A 23,183-nucleotide genomic window follows, 5' to 3' on the forward strand; every position below is an offset into this window, starting at 1 on the left:
TATATATATATATATATATATCAATAATATAATTAAGAGCTGGAATAATTACTGATGTTTTCTGAATTAGGGCTGTTTAAAAAAAAAAAAAAAAAAAAAAAAACCCCAAAAAAAAATTCAAAAAGGGGAAAAAAAAAATTTTTTTTTTTTTATGTAGAAGCTAATTCAATAAGTAACACCAAGAATTTATTTAAAATACATTATGATCCCAACCCAAAAAATATAAAATTTTCAGGGAAATTATCAGATATTAATAAGGCTGGGGGGAAAAAAGAGAAGCTACTCTCTTTTGAATGCTAATAATGTCGAAATCTGACAGGGGTATGAATGATTTTTGCACCAAACACATCGACATTTCATCCCGACTTCCTTCGTGTGCATGAATGTGCGCGTCATTTTGGTTAGAGGATTCACACAGGATTTTCGGATAACAAAGATTGAAAGCTAACATGACTTATTATAATTCTTAGATATTAATTTTTTACTATTTTTCCTTTTGATTTGGTTAAAACCCATCTTATGATCAGTTGATTTACATACATTATGACAGATTATGATGCCTGATAAAACAAGAGGGTTTATGGGCAACCCTATGGTTTTAGGTTACATTGCAGTTGCACATTTCCATAAAGTAGACTATAAAAGATTACATTGGATGTCAATTTGAGAATAGAACATCTGATGTAGGATTGATTTGAAGTGTGCTGAAATGCACGTTCGTTCACACTGCCTGGTTTTCACAGAGGGGACGACTAAAAGAACCGCATGCAACATTACATAAACCAGCATAGCATTAGTGGAAAAATGACCAAAAACAGCAGATTGCTTTTCCTTGAGATGGTTTCTATTGCATGTTTTTTTTTTTATTATAAGTTTTCAAATTCAGTGGTGAAGTCCTAACGGTGCATCTCCTTTCAGGATGTACACCGGATCACGACGGGCGATGGCATTAAGCGTACGGACAAAGAGGACGCTGCGGCGAGCGAGGTGGGCTGGATGACGTCGGTGAAAGACTGGGCCGGAGTCATGATATCCGCCCAGACGCTGACGGGGAGAGTCCTGGTGAGTTCACACTCTTCCAGCACCTTTTGTCACTTCAGGAGCAGACTGTTGCTTGGTTATTCAAATGGCTGTTGACAGGTAATCACTATCACCCCTGGATTTTGTTGTGACGACCTGCCACTGTTGGGTTCCTTGCTGTGTTTTTGGTTCGCTAGAAATCACGATTATCATAAGATAATGCTGTGCCTGGGCTCTAGGTGAGCAAACTGGACATGCTTTTAATTTATTTATTTTTTTTATCCTGTGAACTGTTGACTTGTATATCTTGTTTGCCAGGAAAGAGATTTAAGGAGTGCATTAAGGTCATACCCTCCATAAAGTCTGCAGACAGCAGAAATAAACAGATATATTTGCTTTGAAGGACGTAGTTTCAAAATTGCATCTGTGATATGATACTGCCTGGTTTGTCAAACTGTTTTTGTGGCGCCACGACTTGATCTTGTTATCTTTATATTGCATTGCAAGAAACTATCCTGAGTTTAATTTTTGGCTGGGAAAAAAAACCAAACAAACCTTTTTGGTGATGTCTAGTTAAGAAGCTGAATGTCATAATTTAATCTTGAAGGTGTTTGATGATTTTGGCCATAAACGCTTGGCACTGGAAGACTCACGGGCGATGATATAAAATGGCATAAGTGGGAGCGCCATGCCAAGATTTGCCGCAGTGCTTCAGTCCTGATCCCAATTTCTCTCTGTCTTTTTAAATGTGGTGCAGCATTTATTTTTTTGGCATGCACACGGAAGTTGTTGCTCTTTAACGGCGGGCAAGAAGTACACACCACTGTTACAGAATATTATAGTTTATAAAATGTTAAAATGAAAAGTAAAATCTATGACTACTAAGGAAGAATGTTCATTACAAACATATAATATGGAATATTTACTGGATAAGTATTTTAATAGATCATGATTTTCACACTCTTTATGTTATCTGGAAGTGTTGTTTTGAGAAGATAATTTCCTCATTAAGGGACTCATTTGTGCAATAATCTGCTAAAGCAACAACTAATTTTAAACCCCTTGAACACCAAACCTCTTTTTTTATGACTTGTTTTTTGGAGAGTTCTCAAAAATGACAACCCCAAAACGAATCTCAGGAACTACAAGGTGCATTTAACTGGTTCTTGTATCAAAAGAAAGGTAATATTCCAGACAATACTGCAGCGGTCTAAAAATCAACATTTGTATTACTGAGTAAGAACACATACATATGGCACACAGTAAAAATACAAAATAATAAATTATTGTAGAATACGTTGTACAATGTGGATTTTCTTTGAAAGCATGCAATTGAAAGTCAGACCCTCTAGCAATTCACAGTACATGTTCTGACCACTAACTGTACCAAATTTTATATATATATATATATATATATATATATATATATATATATATATATATATATAAAGGCATAGACATTTTGAAGAGGTATTAGCTGATAAAATTCCAGGTGAATTTTATCAACAAATACGTGCAGTTACAAATTTCTCTCTCATTTTTTTTTATTTTCCATTTTTACCCCCCAACTTATATCTTGCTATAAATATTATCTGTAACTAATAACAATGGTTTTTGAAACAATATAAGAGTGAAGTACTACTAAAAAGTAATTAGCATCTAATTATGTTTTTTCATAAAGCTGCTTAGAGTTGGAGCTGGGTGTTTTTGAGGTAGAAAATATTGTTATCATTTAGATGAGCTTTTGCCCGTTACATAGAAATGCAATATGCCTACATTGATTATTGTATAGCATGTGCTTAGGTTGATCTTGTTAGCAGAAGTGCTGCGGGACCCAAATTCTGGGGCTGCTTAAGCCGATGGAAATTTTGCTTAAGCTTAGTGTTCATTATATTAACGTATTTTTCTGAAAATAAAAGCTTATCTCAATTCGAGCATCTCTGTGTGAGCAAATGTGTGCATGTGAAGCTCAAGCGCTCTGGTTCAACGACGGCTTGACACACAACTGTTTAGCTAGTGCTCATCTGTAGCCATAGCAACTGCAGCTTACCTAAACACAGCAGATGTGTGTTTTCTCTTTCTGCCTTTTTAGGGCACACATTAAAGCCTATTTTCAGGCCATCTGAGAGGCAGTTGTATTGGGGAAGTACAAGCAAGCTGGCTCAAGTAAAAGGGGGAATAGTATAATCTGGCTGTGTTGTCTCCATGCGTCCTTCTGTGTGTTTGTTATTCTGCTATTACAGCATCTTAAATACCTTTCCTTGATGTTTGCAAGCAACTTAAGCCACCGTTTGCCTATTTGGTATAAAAATAAGATTTTGAGAGGGATCATTTTTTGAGTATCAGTTCTGTTTGTCAGTTGAAGTTTAATGAGCATAATGATTAATTTCTAATCTGGTTAATACACACATTTGTAAAGTCTGTACACTTCAGGATTATTCAGTATTTTCCAGATCTGGATAAGCATGGAAATAATTGTATTGAAAGTTTTTGTATTTCCAGGCTTGATTCCTCTTTTGATATTTGAATTTCCTTTTTTTTCCCCTTGTGTCCTATATCTTTCCTCTCTTGCTTCTTCCTTTCTCTCAATTCTTTCCTTCTTTCTTCTGGCATTTTATTGTTTCCTTCCTTCCTTTGTGCTCATCAGTCCTTTTTTTATGTTTTTAACCCTTCCTCTCTTGTGTGAAATCACTCATTTAGATAATTGTAGTATTTTGCTATTTTAATCAAACACAAAGTTTAATAGAAGTAAATGATGAGAGAATAGAAAACAAATTAAATCAAACAGTTTAGTTGCTTTTGAAAAGCTCTCTCTCTCAGCAATTAAACATACAAAATAGGAGGGAATAAAACATAGCAGTGCTTTGTTTGTTTGCGCCGAGAAGCTCGCGTAGTCGTAATAAATCTGATCCCGCCAATTTATAAATGGTCACTCAGAATGCATTGTAATGCCAGGTGTGAACACATGTAACTAAAGCTTTCTACATGGGGTTGGCTCACCTTGGACACATGATAACACCAGGTCTGAACAGAGAAAATGATACCCGACTGTTTTCAGCTACTCTCATGTAGAAATGTCCCTTGAGCTTAGGGTGTCACAGGTGCAGCTTAATAAACACCTGATAAGTTTATTTATTCTAGCGATCGAGTAAAAAAAAAAAAGAGAAGTAAAACCTAATGTGTATAGATTCATATCACAGAGCACTTTTACTTGTTTTTATCTGTTTATGGCTTACAGCCGACGAAAACATTGTGCTTGTCTGTGTACTGTACAGAGGATGATGCGGTAATTACTTCATCAATGCGACGTTGCGTGGAGACAATCGTAATGTGGTTCTGCTAGGATTAATGAAACCAATGCAATGTCCATTATTGGAGACATTCTCTATTGTTTTTGAAAATAGCCCAGGTATTGTCTGTGGAGGACTGATCTGCTAATCTTGCTGGTCAGTCAAGTACAGCGATATCACAGTTATTTAACCAAGTTTTGGAGGTTTCCTATGGCATTTGATTGAATTATTTTCCAAGCCTTGAGAAGCATAGGAAATAAATGAGTATGGAAGTATTTTTAGATTTTGACTTCCGTCTTCATTTTCTTCTCATTGTCTTTTTTTTCTTATTTCCTTCTGTTCTTTTGTCCTTTCATATTTTCACCTCCTCTGTGTCTTTCCTTCTTTTCTCCCTTCCTGAAACCGAAACTGGAATTTTGGCTTTTTGATTTGCTGTAACAGAAACAAGCTCTTGGTATGCGTCTCTCTCTCTCTCTGAGTGGAGTGAGTTTTCTGAAAAATGAGTTTCACTGTTGGAGTTGAATTGTTGAGATGAATTAACTTTTTAATGATCTTCTAAATTTTGAACTGCACCTGCACTCCACAGGCAACCGTTTGTTCCCAAATGACCATAAATCATAATGACTGATAAACTTTCCCAGCGACAAATGCGAAAACTAATGACAAAATCCCAAAACGTCAGCTCAAACTTCCATTCAGTCTTTCCAGATATTGTGTAACAGTTGAAAATCTCATTAATGTTTAAACCACATCTGTTCTAGACTAAAAGTCAAAGCCAAAATCTTGTCAGCAACACAAATATTGCGGGGTTTTGTGTGCGTGTGTTGACGGTGCACTTTGAGTATGGGGTAAAGTGGTCCGATGCACGTGAAATTATTTGCAAAGCATTTCATTATATTAAAAGGTTTTTTTTTGTTCAACAAAAACATAGTTGCTTTATTTGTATTTTCACAAACCTGATTTAATTCTGCTACTCTGATGTCATAAACATGTCTGACCCTGCTAAAGATATTAGCTTGCTGACTGATGTAAAACAGAAAAGTGATGCTCGGTGTTCTGGATCGCCGAGAGCTTCAGAGTGAGAAGCTCGCAGTAAAGGAGACCTCAGGGAGTCGAGGAGTCCTGAATCAGGATCGGGGCGGTCTTTTCCTGGTTGACGACTGTGCTGCCAAATTATGTGCTGCCAATGCAGAGCTTACTTAATTTTGGCAGCAAGTGGGCGTGAATTCATTTAATGCACTTGATGTAACCGCAGCACAGTGGCCGCTTTCTAGTGCAAAGCAGTCATCAACTGTCTGCACATGATATTTTCTGCAGAGATAATGGCCACAGGCTTCCAGACTTAAGGTAAGCTCCAAGTATTAATGGACTGGCCAAACAGCTACAACCAAACAAATATCAGTGCAAACCGCTGGATGCAGTGGTGTAAAGAACTCTAGAAATTGGACTAAAGTGGAAGAGATGTCATCTCTCGAGAGACGAATCACTCTTCTCTGTCCAGGAGTCTGATAGATGCCAACATGCAGTGTGGTGAGTGGAAAGCTTGGTGCAGTGTTGTTGTTGTCTCTTGGGGGCTGGGTGTCGTCCTTTATTTCCAGAGAAATTAGCTGTTAATGCTGGAGCATAAAATAACATTTCCAAGAACTGGGAGGAAGATTGTTCAAAGCAAGTGGAGCATGGATGAGTGAGTTTAGTGTGGGAAGAATTAAAACAGGAAGTGTGAGACATTTAAGATTGGAATATTTATATCGTATAAAAAAAAAGATTTTAATTAAAAAATGTAGGTTTAATGAAAGGTATGTTTAATACCTGCTTAATCTCTAAGGGTATCTATATTTTTATTCAAAATCTACTTTTAATTTGACTCGGTAAAAGACTGGATTTTTTACTTAAAAGTTAGTCACTTTTAAGTACAAAGAGACCATTAACCTCAGCAGCACATTGTGATCAACTTTGATAAGTAATAAAAAACAAGAAGGGATCTCCATTAGTCAGGATTTGGCCCTGAAATTTACATCCAGCATGCCAGAGGAGTCACAAAGCTTATAGTGCAGGAAACATGTTAAAGTCACAAAACAGAATTTTGTCAATGCTGAAACCTTCAGCCATGTGTGTAACCGTTTTTGTTCATGAGGATTTTCCAAATTTAGTTTATTTTGTTTTTTACATTATGTCAAGCTGAAGCAACAGTGCAGCATGACTCATTACAACCAAATGTGAGTACACACACTGTGCCACAAATAAATGAGCGGTATTGTAAACGCAGGTGTTTACCTCCGACAGTGAATGTTGAGTGACAGGCAGGTGCGCGCTGCCCCGAGAGCATCCCAGAGGCCTGATGTTGATTTCCCCAGTCGACCTTACTTCTCAGTAGATTATAAAAGATCAGACCTTCCCTTTAGGTGTGTTTGATTAGCAGCGAGGACACTTCCTGGTGACCTTTTTAGTTCTGTGACGTCTGTTTGCAGGAGGTCAGAACTCTGCCTCCCAAACACTCGAATAAAATTGAACAGTTCAGGCCTGTACATTTCAAATCAGCAGCATGATGAGCGTATAAGACCTTAGTTTACCCCAGATTGGGGACACAGAAAGATCCCATCTGTCAGTTTATGTATTATTGCGTTTTCCTCTCTCCCCCCCCCCCCAGCCGCTTTAACATGACAGACCACCCTTCCTATTTATCACGAATCTCATTACACCGATGTTTGCTCAGCTCACAAGCTCTTGTCCTGTAGCCTGAACAGGTGATTTTGATCTCCAGGTCTGTTGTAACTGTGTCTATCTGTTTATTTTGCCACTGAGGGTCTGCTTTTAGGAATTCATATGCTTGACGTATGTGTGAGAAAATGAGGCCGGGTTTGGGAAATTCTGCAAGAAAACACGATTTTTCCTAAATGACGGAATCCCGCTGAGTGACATTTAGTCCACGTGTGCTTGCCTCTGGACGTCTGCTGGGGGGGGGGTGGGGGAAGGAATGTCACCGAGCTTTTATTCTGGCCAAAGAACGAGTTTCTATTAATGGAAAAGCAGAGAGATGCATTCTGATCATACTGGATTTGCAGTCTTTGCACACTAAACTAAGGTTCAACAGTGTTTTTTTTTTTTTTTCTTTTCCTTTTACCACAGTAACTACTTTTCTTAATCGGATGGAATCTTTTCATAAAAATAAAATTACTCAGCCGTACTTAGGCAGACAGTGGAACAGTAGCACAGAACTCACTGTTGTTGCCAACTCTGGTGACTCCATGAATGTTGCTCTGATACCCACTTGACCTCAATCCCTACATTGCAATCTGGTCTCTGGTTTTTGAGATGCTTTAGATAAAAGATCCTGATAGCCAGTCGTAATTGTTTTCTCAAAATCATAACTTGGTACCAAATATGGCAATTTATTAAATGAGGTTAGGGGAACCTCTTTCCCCTCAGAATTTATGACGTAGTGAGAGTTTTTTTCTGTCACGCTACAAGACCGCATTTTAAAGTACTTTGGGGGGAGATTTTACTTGATAGAACAACACAAGCATAGTTAGAAAATTAAAGAAAAGTTATAGAGGATTTTTAAAGTTTTTAACCAAATAAAATCAGAAAAGTGCGTCATCTATTCTCTATTCTCACAATCCAGTAAACAAATTAAATTTACAGGTCAGAAATTCTTAAATTGAGTCCACCTCTTTGTAGCTTCATTTCTGTTACAAATACAAATGTTCCTTGAATTTTGCTGGACACCACATTATCCCCACAGTTGGAAAATTGTGTTTGAAACATCATGTTGCAAGGGCGCTTTTCATTAGCGAGACTATGGAAACCGGTCAGAGTTCACACAGAAATTGCAGATTTCAAAAAAAACAAAAAACAAAAAAAAAAAACATTCCCGTTATCGAGGAAGCAAACACTAGCAGCAGAGTAGGAGCCTAGTTGCACGGCAATGACCTCAAAACTAATTTGGAGAAAAAATATAACGTTGATGCAGATATCTATAGTTTTAGCTCAACCCAATCTCATTCAGAAAGGTATTTACAGCTAAATTTATACCGACAGTCACTCCTGGCATGTGGAAAACTACATAGATGTTTCCCCACGTGTAGCGTTTGGACAAGCGTTAAGTGTTGTAGTGGATGAATCGATGATGCAGATCGTCCCGTTTGAGCCGACTTGGCTTACTGAAAAAGCAAACTTCCACCTTGACCTCTGTCAGCACGGCATAATGGCACTTTGGATCACTCACACACACACAGCAAGTAATGAGGGGGGCAGAAAGTCATTCCAACAGACGGCCAGAGGACCTTTGAGGAACAAACACTGAGCCGTTACATGCAGTGGGTGGGGGGGAAAGGAAAGGAGAAATTGTAAACACTTTCCTGCCTCTTGGATAAAAAATGTGTAGCTCAACTTTGAATTGATGTCCACACTTCACCCTCTGTTATTGCTTCGTTTTTTGCATGTTTTCCACCGTGTGCAGCCGTGTTTTTTTCTTTTTTTTTTCTTTTTCTTTTGCTTGACATTTTATCTGGTATCATGGCTCGAGTTAATGACGATTGAATGTTGTACGTAACTAATATTCTTTCAACTCGCTTGTGGCCGTGTCAGAAAGACGGGTCGGTGTTTGCCACCTGTGGGTTCAGTTGCCAGAAGGATTGTGTGTGGAACTGACACCCCCTTACAACAGAACGAACAACGCGGCAGAATCTCGTCGCCCGCCTCTACACTGTGTCTGCCGCTATTTTCAGAAGACAGCAGCTGTCAGGTTTGTTTTGCCATGGCCTTTCTGGAAAAAAAAAAGACATGTGAAGCTCGAGTCATTTGGCTGTGTCTGTTCTCTTTCTGGAGTCAAAACCAAAGAATTGTTTTTTTTTTTAAATCATTCACCACTCCACAAAAAGGCAAACGCAGAAGTTGTCATTCTCTGAACTCTGTTTTTCTCAAAAGAGAAACAAACTAGACTTAACATGACTCTCTGGATTGAAAGCAAGGGGCTTTTCCTCGTATCAGTCAGATTCCTGGATCCAAGGTTCCTTTACACGACCTTCCCTCCTTTCCTTCATTCCTTCCTTGCTGACTTTGGTTTTTCTATAAAGTCTGTCTTGTGTAAAAATGTCTGCTAAAAGATAGTTGGGAAATGTTTGTATTACCTATAAAAGGGAATAAATTAAGTGGAACTCTGTGAAAACTCCAGACTTTTCCAGACTCGTGTTTTCAAAGAACACGTGTTGGAACCGATCGCGGGGTTAAAAAACTATTGGTCTTTTTCGTGTGCTTACAAGGATCTAACCATATGTTATTGTTGGGTGAGTCTATGTTTGAAATAATATTTATAGAGGTTAAGAAGAAGCACTTGGAGTTACATTCTTCGGAGATTACCAGAAAACACAGATGGCAATCTTTACGCAGAAATGAGAACGTAGGTTCACACAGGAACCAGCAGGAGAGTTGACATTTTGGCATTAGATCCACAAAACAAGAAGGAAAGTATTGATTTCAGTTCAGTAGTTTTACTGCATAAATGATCAGGTTTATAAGGACTTGTAATTGTTTAAAGCTAACGCTAGCTATTTACACTATTTACAGGTACACACCACAGGTTCCACCATTTTAGCATTTATTGAAAGAAACATTAAGACGAAAAAAAATCTAGAATTGAAAGTGGATTTATTTTACTTTTACTATACTTCCGTATAATTTTAGGTGAATTCTGTTAGCAGAGGTCTCTGTTTTTGGAGAGGAATGTATTAGTCAACAAAAAATAGAGAAGCTATGACAGTTGACTATGTTAACTGGACTAAGAGTCCATAAGCCACAAATTCTTGCTTTTGTGTTCAAAAAGGACTTGCCCAAATGTTTTTAATCCCATTTTGTGAAGAGATTGATGAGATGAACTTCTTGGTTGCCATGAAACGAACTCCATTGTAGATAAAAATGTTGTACAATAATCTGTAGCAAATCTTAATCTTTTAACCCCTCACACTGAAAAAAAGGTTCAGTTGAGGTAACACTTGAATGATACGTGATACCAAGCAAGCTTTATGTTGTACTGCTTAGAGAAAATGAAACAAACCTTTAAAGATGCATTTTGAAAACCCAGTGCAGGAGGAGCGCATGTTGCGGTTTTCTCCCGCTGACGAGTGCTTGCAGGATCAGGAACCCCCTCGTTCAGAGAGCGAGCCTTGCTGACTTCTGGTCACGTCAGTTGGACAAGTGATCTGATTTCAAAACTTTGGCTGAAGTGGCTCTTGTAATTCTAGTCTCCAGTGTGGCGGTAGAGCGTGAATTCAGCCTCAGGATCAATATCAAAACCTCCATGGGAAGCCGTCCAAAACCTCATGACAGTAGACTCCTCAGGAAGCTCACTTGAGACATTTGAATACTCACAATGAGGCACATGATTTCACTGTTTATATAAAACTTCTGCAGCCACAGTCGGTGCTTCTTTTGTCACTGTGGAGAAAAAGTTATGCGCGTTCACGTGCTTGATGTGTGACGTCACGACGCAAATTCTCTTCAGCTTATTTGAATTGAATATCAGTTAAATTGAGTAAAAGTTTAATAATATTGAAAATATCATTATTATCATTTGAAAATACGAATAGATGCTTGTGAGATTTCTTTTGGACCCCATCAGCCTAAACGATGGACCTTAGCTCCGTCTAGAGCGACCTTAGCTCTCATTTACAAAGCATCTACATTTTAATACAAAGGACCCGTTAGGTGAGACGTCACCATTGTTTTCTCTCACGGTTTCGAATATCAGAGACAAAAACATGAATATATTTATTTTTCATTGCACGTCTGTCATTTGTGATAAGTCAGCTGGATTCTGATACTTCAGCAGAGAGAGGGGGGTGGTGGCTGTTGTGGGTGGAAACATCCTTCCCCCTCCCGTCCCACAGTAAGCTCTTTACGCCTCGCTGTGAGAGTTTTTGGGATGCTTCCAGGGGTGGCTTAAATCACGGCTAAGCCACTGATGGATTTGGAGCTCCGCTCTGCGTGTTCTGATTGTGCAGCATTTTAATATCTGAATAATAACGAAAGCTGTTGTGTAAAAAGTTTAAGTCTCATATTTAGAGAGAAGGGCAGAACATGCAGCTTTGGTCTAATGAGAATTATCCAATTGCGCCACATGAAAGAGTCTGCAAAACGCAAAGAGAATCTTAAATAGGCATGCAAGCTGGAGTCGCATGAATGAGGATCCGGCGGGCTTGACCCAAACGGGTTCAAGGGTAAGCGGCACCGTTTTCAGAGCTCCATGCGGACATCGCCTGCACTGATGGATCAGATCGCCCGCAATGTACGGAGGTCGTTGTCAAACAAACAAAGTATCCTGTTTCAGGCTGTAGGTGGCTGCAGTGCAACCTATACAACATGAAACACAAACTGAGTACCGTCAAAGGTTTAGTGGAGGATCTGGTTTCTGAGTGCTTTAGTCATCGCTGTTATTTGAATATAAGAGCAATATGGCCGCAGTCACAAGACAAACGTCAGGCTACTACTGTCTTCAAGAAGGTAATGGCTAGTTAAAGTAAATGCATATTTAGAATCTATTCATAAGAAAGTATAGGCACATATTTGAACGACTGACCGTTGTTGGTCTAATTCTTTTAACCTTTTGCAACTAAAAGACAATTAAAATAAATAATAACTTAAAATGGAAGAGAACTGCACTGCTTTGCTAAACTTTCAAACTTTTTTGCACATTTTGTCATCTTACAACCATGCATTTCTGTGTTTGTTGGGACTTTAAGCAGCATATCATTGGGAAGTGGAAGAAAAAGAATACTTGCACCTACAACACTTTTTTTTTTTTTTTTTTTTTACAAATAAAATCCTTAAAAATGTCACGTGCATTTGCATTCAGCCCCCTTTTACCTTGATACCCCCAATACAGGACATTTCCTTTACTGTCACCAGCACCATCGAGGCCTAGGAACACACCAGACAAGAAACATTTACATCGTACATGATCTAAATACACCACACCCTCTTAAAAGAAGAGAAAAGAAAACTAAGTTGGTATAGGTAACACCATGCTCTGGGCAATTCAGCTAAATACACGGCCCACCTGGAAGAAAACTTGTTGGAGGCATAAATCTTTTCATTTTCAAGCATTTATTTGTAAAGATTATGACATAAACTGACAGATTTAACAGATTTCATGTGCATTGGTTTGCATTTGTATAGATCTGTAAGCCTGGATGACCGCAGACCTAAAAGTCCTGCAGAGGGCAGACGTCTCAGAACATGTTTTCAAATTTGTGAAACAAACAAGAAAAATGTGACTCATGTGAGTCGACTTAGAGCAGACCTGACCTTTAATCACCCGAATTTCAGCGAAAAATAATTTGATTGAAGCATGTTTTATTTAGTTCTCCTTGTACTTATTCATTTACTGGGATAAATCTTTCTGTTTTTGCTGCAACAATCCACTTAGAGAACTTTGAAAATGTTCCATTCCCAACTCATAATAGCTCCTAATTTTTAAATTGGTAATCATTTGTGCAGACAATAAAGTTGTCTTGGGTTTAAAACCATTATTTGCATGAAGTATTTATCAGCCAGTTTTCTTTTAAAACAGGATTGGAACAATTTTCAAATCATGCTTGTGAAGACTTAAGGTTTTTCTCTTAATAACCTTGTTTGTAAAAACCAAATTGACTAATTGTTCCTTCAGAAGCTAAAAGAAGTTAAAAAAAAATCTATGCATGTATTTTCACAGTTTGTTTGTTGGTGTCTACCAAGTGTGATGTCAAACTCCCATTTCCTTTGATTTCAAATCACCCTATTGTCTCCATGACCTTCCTGACGTTTTGAAGCCTCATTTCAGTGTGAAGGCAAGCACGACCCCGCGACACATTGAGCAAACAGAGCTCGGTCTTCTTCTTGCTGCTTTTCTGGCTGCCTCAAAGCGGCGAGGAGGCTGTTAATTCAGTTCAGTTTATTCGAAAAGTTTTCTGTGTAACGAAACCCAGCAGATCGCATCGAGTCACTGACTCGCAGCATTCGTTTCTCCGCGCATGGCGACGGCAATCGCTTGCATTGTGTTTGTGACTTTACAGCGATCCCTCATACCGACCATGCATGTAGCAACTGTGGAGATAAAATCCTCCCCTTCAACAGGAAGAACCTGTTCAGTCCGAGGGCGTTTCTGAACAAATCCCACATTTGCTCTATAAACATCAGAGGCCTCTGCACCTCCACCATCAGTTTTACTCTCGCTGTGGAAGAGAAAATGCTCTCAGTATTTGCATAGCATGACGGGACGCAAGTAAACGGATGCAGCACACATCTGAGCATGCCATTTTACAAATTAATTATTACCTGACATAACGATCCCAGCAAGCAGTCAGAAAGAGGCATGCGTACAAAATCATGGCAAGGCTCTGAAGGCTTATTTATTTAATGGCACTTGTATTTGATTTTTACTCTTCCTTCAGGTCTCCTGCCTGCTCATCACTAAATATGATGACAAGGCTAATTTTTTTTTTTTTTTTTTTTTTTTGGACTGCAGCCGGAACTAAAAATTGATTCTCTAATCCTCTTCGCATCCTGTAGGAAGGTCTGAATATGGCTCCTTTTATTTATTTATTTATTTTTCTTTTTTGTAGAGCTTGCATTATTTGTTTCAGTTTCTCACAGAGTTCCTTTCTTTGAAGTATCAGGACACCTTGTGGCTTAGCCTCATCGGGGTGCAGGAAAATGCTGAATCTTTGTATGAAATAAACTAAAGTTATTACACTTGTGAACCCATTCGGGCCTCTTCAGCAGATATTTTTTATGACTTAATTTTGAAAGAGTCCCAAACTCCCTCCGTCCTAGTGATGCAAGCATAAAGTTTGAATATTTTGTTAGTGCAGCTAACATGTTTTGGGATCTCTTTCAACGGCTAAGAAGCTTTTCAGCATTACTTTTTTCTCGGGTGTTTGCAAACTCGGTTCTTTTGTTGAGTGTGGCTGGCAACAAGTACATAATAGTTTCCCTTGTATTTCTTTCATTTGGGATTCCCAGTGTAAGCCTGCAGGAGCCTGTTGCCCCACACTGTGCGTTTTGTAGTTGACTGAGCAGCTCAGATTAGGTTGCAGTCAATCAGGATGTGAAAATGGCTAAAAAAGACCCTCCAGACAACCCTCAAGCCCCATGAGCATTTTCCTTATTATTGAAAACAGCTAGCACTTTACTATGTGCCACTTACTCCACTTTTACACCGCCACGGAAAAAAACATGTTATTTTAGTTACACAGTGACTCAAAATGTACACACCCATGTTAAAATCTCAGCTTCCATTCAAGACTAAATGCTAAGATTAAATTCAAGATGGTTTCTTTGTCAAAGTGTTAATTTAAGGGTTTGCACATTCACGCGACCAAGTTAAATTAAAGGTGTAAGATGCTGACGCCATATCGTGGTCTCATTTCTGAAATCACAAAAGCTTTACAACGGCTGAATTTTATATATACTTTTGAAGCAATGCTTTTGAATAAAAGTTGCTCACAAGTGTCATTATTAAATGCTACTTAATTGGTAAATAAATGCGAATCAAACGGCTACATAGAGCGGTGGGGACAGCAGCTGTTTGGAAAATTCACTGGTTATTTTTGACTCACTGGATTCAACACCATGGATAGTCTGCTATATAGTTCTAAGAGATGTGATGTCATTACTCACTACTATATATAGTAGTGAAGGAGTATATATATATATATATATATATATATATCAAAAAGAAACCTACAGATTAGAACATTTCAGATTCAATCCTAAAATATCAGTAGAATCCAGGAATAATTTTCCTCTGCACCGTTCAGTAATAAGGAGTTTGCTGCACATGGCTCTGAAGGAAGTCTGACAAAAAAATCGTGATTTATCGGCTTTTACTTTACAGATGAGTAGAAAAAGTATTTTAAACCCAACTTTTTCAATCGTGAGAATGTCACCGAGATAAAAGAAGATGATGAAAGCCTGCTTAAGGTAATGCACTCTCTACCAAATGTGCACCTCCTGGAAAGCTTCCTGAAACGATGCAGGCTGTTACATTCATCCACTCCAGACACCCACTGAGTTGATGAGGGTTTCTAGGGATTTCCTGCCGGAAGACAATTGTTTAGTTTGAGTTGAATCGCAGCAGCACTGTTGGCTGTGCTCTAAAACATTGAAATGCACAAAGGGTGCGAAGGTTTGTGAAGGCCAAGGAATAGATGAGCGCTCCCGATTCCGGCGCTCCTGGACAAGTTTACTGCAAAACCTGATCCAGAATGATGAAATATTTCCTCAGCCTATCACAGAGTTCTGCAGAACCACATTAAAGACCAATTCATTTGTGTTCGATCTGAGAAGTGTCTAAACCAAGCAGATGACTGGGACCATTTACACCATTGTCAGAAAAATTAGCTAATGTTGCTCCTCTTGCCTGAACCCAAAACATTATTGTAACACTGAACCATGGATTGAGACTGGAGTTGCATTAAGTTGCATAATGAAAATCTTTCAACTCGACCCGGGCTGGAGGTCTGGGACTTGAATGACTTTTAGCAAGCCTTGTCCCGTGTGATCAGGAGTAAAAGTAAAGCGCTTTTACGTGTTAACGTGATTTGAAGCGACAACGTTTCAGTGTCTCCTCTGTTTCACCAGAGCGTATTTTATGCCACACCAGACTGCGACTGGTTTTTAAATGTTGATGCAGTGTTGGGTTTCGTATCATTTTAAAAATGATCCTCAAAGTACAGTCCTGCAAACCTGAACCAACGCAGGAAAGGAGTGGACAGTCTGGGATTCTGAAGTGTTGTTGACGTTACCACAAGGACATCAATAGTTTTTCAAAATAAAAGCACCACCTGTTGGGTTCATGCAGAAATTTGACATTAACTGGTGTTAATTTATGTCTTTGTTTTTGTGGGGTAAATGTTTTTTATTAGTTTTTTAAAAAAAATCACAATAATTAATAGCTGATTTTTATACTTTGAATTAAAAGTTTTGAAAAAAATAAAGATGTTAAATGTCTGTATGGATTGACTTCATAGCCTGCAGCAATGATGGATTGGCTAGAAGCAGTAATGACTTTGATGATTTGGCCTTGATTTATTGTTTCCCAGTTGATTATGGTATTTAGGATGGAGTGTATTAGTTATCTTGAACTTCTAAAACATAATTTATCAATCAATCAATCAAATTTTATTTGTATAGCACATTTCAGCAGCAAGGCATTTCAAAGTGCTTTACATAATTCAAATAAAAGCAGCATGTGACATTGAATAAACAGTGAGAAAGAGAAAGACATTTTGAAAAAGATTAAAAAAGATAAAAACATTAAAACACGCACCCCTTTTAGGACTTCAGTTAAACGTCGTTTAATTCAACTATTATTTTATGGTTTCACGTCCGTAATGCTTCTTGCATGTGCCACGATAATTAGAACTGCTTTGCTATGTCAGTAATTTGTGGTTGAATCGGACCGGGTTTAGCAAATGGAATGTATTCAGTTTTTATCTCTGTTTTCATTTCACCTATTATAATGACTATAAATAAACACAACATGGCTTCCAAGTCAACATCTCCAGTATCACATTAAATAGTCCTATAGAAAAATAAGGCGTGAGAATAAATAGGATTCTCAACTGTAAATGTTTTTTTATTAACATGAAGTTTAAAAAAAAAAAAAAGCGCAAAATTTTATCAAACACTGGAACACAGAGAGGGGCTTATGATGTCGTTAGGGAGAATTTCTGGAGACAAGCTGGTTAATTTCTTTGCTGGGAAACAGCTGATTTTCAGCTTTACTGTAATGGAACGATCAAAGCTGTTGGACTGAGTGATGAATCCCCCCAGGAAATGTCGCCTTTTGTTGTGCTTTATCGCCCTCTTTTCACTGCTTCCTTTACTGAAATGTTTTAATTACGTTTTATTCTGCAAGCTGCAAATGGCTACTCGGAGATAAGAGAAATGATTTGTTATGTTGCTCTTTGAATAATGTCAGATTAGTTGGGTTTAATCACACCGACCACTGAGGTTTGTGGTTTCTTTGTCGGCTGCTGCTGGAAATACAGCTGGTGAACAGTTTTGTTTGTTAATCTCATTTGATAGCGTAAAGTTAATGTACCTTTTACGCTCTGGGATTTTAAGAAGATGACAAAAATTTTTTATTCTGTTTGTATCAGGCTTCCCATTTTTCCATTTCTTTCTTCCTCCTGATTAGTCTCTGCTCCTCGATAAAACCATTAGAGCGTCAAGAACCGTGACACATAGACCCTGTTCTTCTCTGCATCCTTGAACGGCTCCTCATTTGTGCATCACTTTTTGTCATAGCAGCTCTAGAATGATCAGGATGACACGTGATGAGCTATTTTTCACCCACACTCAACCACCTTTCTACTGATCATCTCCTGTATATATACGACTTGTCATCCTTCTGCTGCTGGCGTCACAGACAGCAGCCCATTATCTAATCGTATCGGTCATCTTGGCAGTTGTAAAGGAATGCGACATGTTTTGACAACACAACAGTGTGATGCTTTGATAAATGTACCGTTCCTTTGAAGAAATATTCACACCTAGATCTTAGGAGATTACAAGATCAGCGATTAAGATTGCGATTTTATTTGATAGATGAACACAATATACTGACTGAATCGAAGATGAAGTAATGTTTTAATTTCCTTTTTTTTTTTTTAGCTATAAAAATAATTTTGCACTTCATCAGTGATATAATTAGTAATCTCCATCTGAGAGCAGATTTTCAGTGGAGTTTCAGAAGAACACATTAGAGCTGGAAAGGCTTTGGAAAACAAAGTTGGAAGTTCACTTAAGGTTTTTGAAAGAGATGAGAACTGCCTAGAGGTTAAAAATTGACATCTATTATATTCCATACGATAAATAGAACTGCTTCTCCTAAAACTCTATATCTGTATCATTACCAACTTTCTAATATTATTCAGGGTTAAAACTGCTGTTTTTAGGCATTTTGTCAAAAAAGAATGGATTGAAATGAAACAACTCATCCTGAAAACGTCTATGGTGTGCGGAGGTTTAGTCCAGACTCCTGCGTTCGTTTTATAAAAGCTCTATGTTTCTGGTTTGGCCTCATCAGGGTCAATTCGGTGTCACAAAAAACGGAAAGGTTACACCGATGCTGTGATTTTGACAGTCCATTCATATTTCCTGTCCAGCTGATGAGGTGGACGTTGTTGATGAAGCACATGCTGAGTAGGTTATATTAAGATCAGTCTTGAGGAGGGCGCCAGGCTTCAGCAGGACTATCTGAGACCACATTAGTATGCATGTTGTGTGTTTGCCTGTCACTACAGGCAAGGGGCCACATGCAGACAGAAACAGCCAGCGAACAGGTCTGACCTGGAGGGGAGGGGGAGACACAGCTGTCTCTTCAAGGCACAATCTTTCACTATTTTAAATAAAGAAAGTCAAAGGTTGAGCTTATATTTACATGTGCAATTTGTACAAAACAAAACAAAAAAAAAAAGCAGAAAATAAATGCGTACAAGTTTGGCTTTTAATGCAGAAATATTTTTAGTGTTGGTTCACTTGATGTTGACTTTTCAAATAGAAGTCTTGGTTTTTAATCAGCAGGTTTGAAATAGTTTATAATCGTGCTGTTCTTCATTATTTTCCCTCATTTTTTTCACATGCTCGCCATCACTAGTTAATTTATGGTTCATTTTAGCTCAGACAGATGGGCTGGCTGGTTTTCACCAGGACAGACCTGAGGTGATTTTATTTCGGAAACCAGTGTGCTGCAGAGGAGACTGCTGTCAACCGAACAGGAACAGTAGGTCACACACTGCAGGAAATTGACATGTGTTTCTTTAATGGTGTATAGGGGAACCTGCTACAATATTAAAATATCACCCGGAGACATGCGTTTATAGTTTTCTCTTAAGTTAGAAGAGATTGGTTTTAAATTTACTTTCTCAAATCTGGGCACACTATGTATTTTCAGAGGAACATTTATTATGGCGGCTATGAATTGTTATCATATCTTAGACCCTGAAAATCTAAGTCTTAAAAATGATAAACATAATTGAGCCACTGGTTTTGCTTTTACAACAAAAGGTTTTGTTGTAAAGTTGTAAGCAGTCACTGATTGTGTGGCTACTCTTTTGCATACACAAAATGAAAAAAAAAAAAAAAACAAACAAGGGTGAATTTTGTGAAAATAAACAGGTGTTTCTTCCCTCTCATTACAAAACTACTGTCTGTGAATCATGGTAATAATACAATCAGTAATCACTCATGTCAAACACTCCTCTAGCAGCTAATCATTACGAGCAGCACAGTTATGAGCTGCAACAGCGATTTCTTTCTCAGTGTATGAGCTAAATGACTGAGAGTGTTTAACTATTTGACAGTAAATCAGTAATTTGACCTTCCTTTCAATATAAAATATTAAGTGGAAGTGACTTTTTAGGGCTAAATGACGTGTTGTACATCATCATATAGTAGTTTCCTCTACTTAATTTTCCTCAGTAGATAACCAATTTTTATAAGCAATACACAATAAAAAAAGATCCTATGCAGCACCACAAGATTTAAAGCAATGGCTTTTGGCTGGAGCTAGTCGCGCCAATATGCAAACAGGAACAATGAGTCGACTCATTCACTTTCAGCTTTAGCATCTTACATTCTTTCATTATGCACAGCAGTGTTACAGCTCACAACATTTTCCTTAGCTTGTGCAAATTCTTCTTTTTGGGGTTGAACGGTTGCATTCTGGAAAAAGAGTTCTCTATTGAGTATTTTCCTTTCTCTTTTGTGACAGTCTTTGTCCTCAAAGTTCAAACTGAAATGGAATCGAGCTCCAATTCATAAATACAAGTTCCCCTCAGCAGAGACAGATTTTTCCAGCCTAAATGCAGTTCCTTGTCACTTTGGCAGACTATTCATGAGGCTCAATGGTGAGTCACACTCCAGGAAGAGTGGAGAAGCATGAGTGGGTTCTTTGATATTTGCAGATTGACTTTCGAGCCCCTGAAACCTGCTGGTGAACTCCTGGTGGACTCCTGTGCATAATAAGCAGAACCATTGGGTAAAAAATATCCTGAGAAAGACCAAAGAAAAAAAAAGAAAAAGAAAATTATTAATTGTTCTTTTCTTTCACATGTTGGAAAGGCATGTGTCAAAAGTGTATGTTTTAACTAGACGACTTGCGCTAAAACCTTTTAGCACACAAGTAAAGCTCTTTTCACTTTTCCTTTTGTCGGTTTTATTTGTAGATCTTGTCGTAGACGTTTGTAGAGTTGAGCTCAAGGCCACGAGGCAAAGCGTCAGGATACTTTTAGATTAGATTTATATTTTAAACCCTGACGACAAATAGCTGGAAACCTTAATTGCAACCTTTTTATTTACTTTTATTCCTACCCATCACAAATCTTGCATATGTATTTGTTAAATGTGGTTAGTTTTTTTTTTTTTTTTTTCTCAAAATAGTTTTTCTATATAAATATACTCCTGCCTGAACTGTGCACTGGATTTATTTGGAGATTTCAGTATAACTAAAAGTTTTATAAAAGGGGCTAAATAAATAAATATTTGAAAACAACTTTTAGTAATCATAAATACATTATACAATAAATACATTTTTGTCTTTGTATCATGATAAAAATTTTCCAACATTTCCATCCATTTTCTGAACACCCTTGTCCCTCAGTGGGGTCGGGAGGGGTGCTGGTGCCTATCTCCAGCTAACGTTCCGGGTGAGAGGTGGGGTACATCCTGGACAGGTTGCCAGTCTGTTGCAGGGTAACACAGAGACACACAGGACAAACAACCATGCATATACACATTCGTACCTAGTGGCGATTTGGAGAGGCTAATTAACCTGACATGTTTTTGGACTGTGGGAGGAAACCGGAGTACCCAGAGAAAACCCACGCATGCACATGGAGAACATGCAAACTCCATGCAGAAAGACCGGGGCCAGGAATTGAACCCAGAACCTTCTTGCTGCAAGGCAACAGCTCTACCAACTGCGCCTCTGTGGAGCCCTTTTCCAACATTTAAGGGTTGAAATATTTGTACATATAATCTTGTTCCTAATCACCTTTGCTAAACATTGCTGTTTTCTCTTACTGTACGTCATTTTGCTTCTCTCTCTTATTGCCATCAGCATCGGTTGCAGAGTGTGTTGACAACAATAAGTGGGCTACAGATTGGGCTGAGTGTCTTGGCAGCTCTCTTCAGTTGTTATGCAGCGGTTGGTCCTAATCGCGAGTCTGAGCCCCCCTTCAGGGCGGAGCCGTCTGCTGGCGGCCGGAGATACAGATGTGGTGCGTGGTTTATTTGACCGAAACGAATGTTGCATGCTGGCACCATCTGCCGACACCTGATTGACGGGCCCATTCACGGCTGCTTGTCGTGGCATTTGTTCTTTGCTTCCCACGGCAGCTGGATCTCTGTCCGCTGGTGGCATTAGCATTTCTAGGGTTGCACCAAACGTCGTCTCCAGTTCCTTAAACTGAGACGGCAAAGACATAAAGAGATTTGCGGGCTTTCAAAGAAGAGGAGCTGATTAAAAATACATGCGGAAGGTTTTTGTCATTACACAGCCATCAGACAATACAATTTTACTTCATGGAAATGAATTAGGCTGGCCTTATTCATTATGCATGCCCATTGGTTTCTTGTTCGAGATGGCCATTGTGTCATTTCTAAACAGATGAAAGGCAGACGGGGGCTGTGATAACCCGGTAATGTATTTCTGGATGTAAAACATTTGTCTTGCTGTCCGTCAGAAACCTTTTTGTTCACGGCTTTGTCTCTCCAGGTCAGGCCGTCGTCTGCCTTAGAGCTGGGTCTGAAGGAGAAAATCAGGACAGTGTATTCAGAACAATATATCTGAGCTGCTCCGCTTTTGATTTAAAAAAAAAAATAAGGTGGCGGAGGTGCACATGTAACAGACTAAAAATATCTGTTTTGTAAGCTGAAAGACAGAGAGCTGGTTTTGTAACAGCTGGTCTATAAAATGCAAAGCATAAAAAGTCAGTAACTCTGCTATAATTAAGTTGTTTTAAACCAACTTTATAGAACTCCAGTTAGATAAATAAAAGTTTTGCCTTCTGTCCACCATTTCTGATAATCTTCCATCTTTTTCCTCTTAACACCTTTCAGCTTTATTGTGTGGATTCTGGTGCACTTATCATTAATTAAAACATCTCAAACTTGTTTTTTCCCCCTCTGAATAATTTTATGTGTTACCTTTTTTTCTGTTTATTCTACCTTTAACTAGTTGTACTTACAGATCAGTTGGATTCCCTTCGGTATACATGACGGTAATTAAGTTTCACCTTCAGCCTTATCGTGTCAGCGCTGTTACCTGACAACTCCTTGTCTGTTCTTACTGACACTCCTGAATCTCAAGTTTGTTATCTTGCAGCAGACATGAACCAGTTCCCAATGTTAAAGGTTTAACAGAAAGTTCAGTTTTAAAATTGCTCAAATATCATGTCATTCCATCACTGCAGGTTAAAGTCGTTTCAGGGAGTCCTTTTAGCTAGCTGTGCACTGCTAGCTAAAAGGAAGCTTCTTTACTTTTCCTAGACTTACACAAAAGATGTTTTATGTTTCAAGATATTTCTGGTCACAAAACCATAGACATGTATGGAACCATAGGAAAGTGACCAAAAGATGTCTTTTTTTTTTTTTTTTTTTTTTTTGCTCAACGCTTTTGACTCGCAACTTTATGTTTCTGCCTTAATTAATTAACCTCAGCCTTAATTAATCTAAAAACTATTTTTTAAAATGTATTTTTGTTTTTGATGTAATTTTTTTCACCTTTGCTCCTCTTTTTTTCTACGAAATAACTTTATATTATTTTGTGCATGAATGGAGCTCTGCAAATAAACCTGTCTTATTTAATCTTTACTGTGTGCAATAATAGAA

At 38.2% G+C, this 23,183-nt stretch overlaps 1 protein-coding gene across 1 annotated transcript in view; it reads left to right on the plus strand.

The window, feature by feature from the left end:
• Positions 1-23,183, plus strand: part of LOC103142316 (calcium-activated potassium channel subunit alpha-1) — a 92,568-nt gene that overhangs the window by 16,160 nt on the left and 53,225 nt on the right. The window contains 1 exon segment of the mRNA XM_016674427.1: positions 919-1,062. Coding sequence (XP_016529913.1) covers positions 919-1,062 — 144 coding nt within the window.

This window comes from Poecilia formosa, unplaced genomic scaffold (assembly GCF_000485575.1).
Source record: "Poecilia formosa unplaced genomic scaffold, Poecilia_formosa-5.1.2 Scaffold95, whole genome shotgun sequence".
Classification (NCBI taxonomy): Eukaryota; Metazoa; Chordata; class Actinopteri; order Cyprinodontiformes; family Poeciliidae; genus Poecilia; species Poecilia formosa.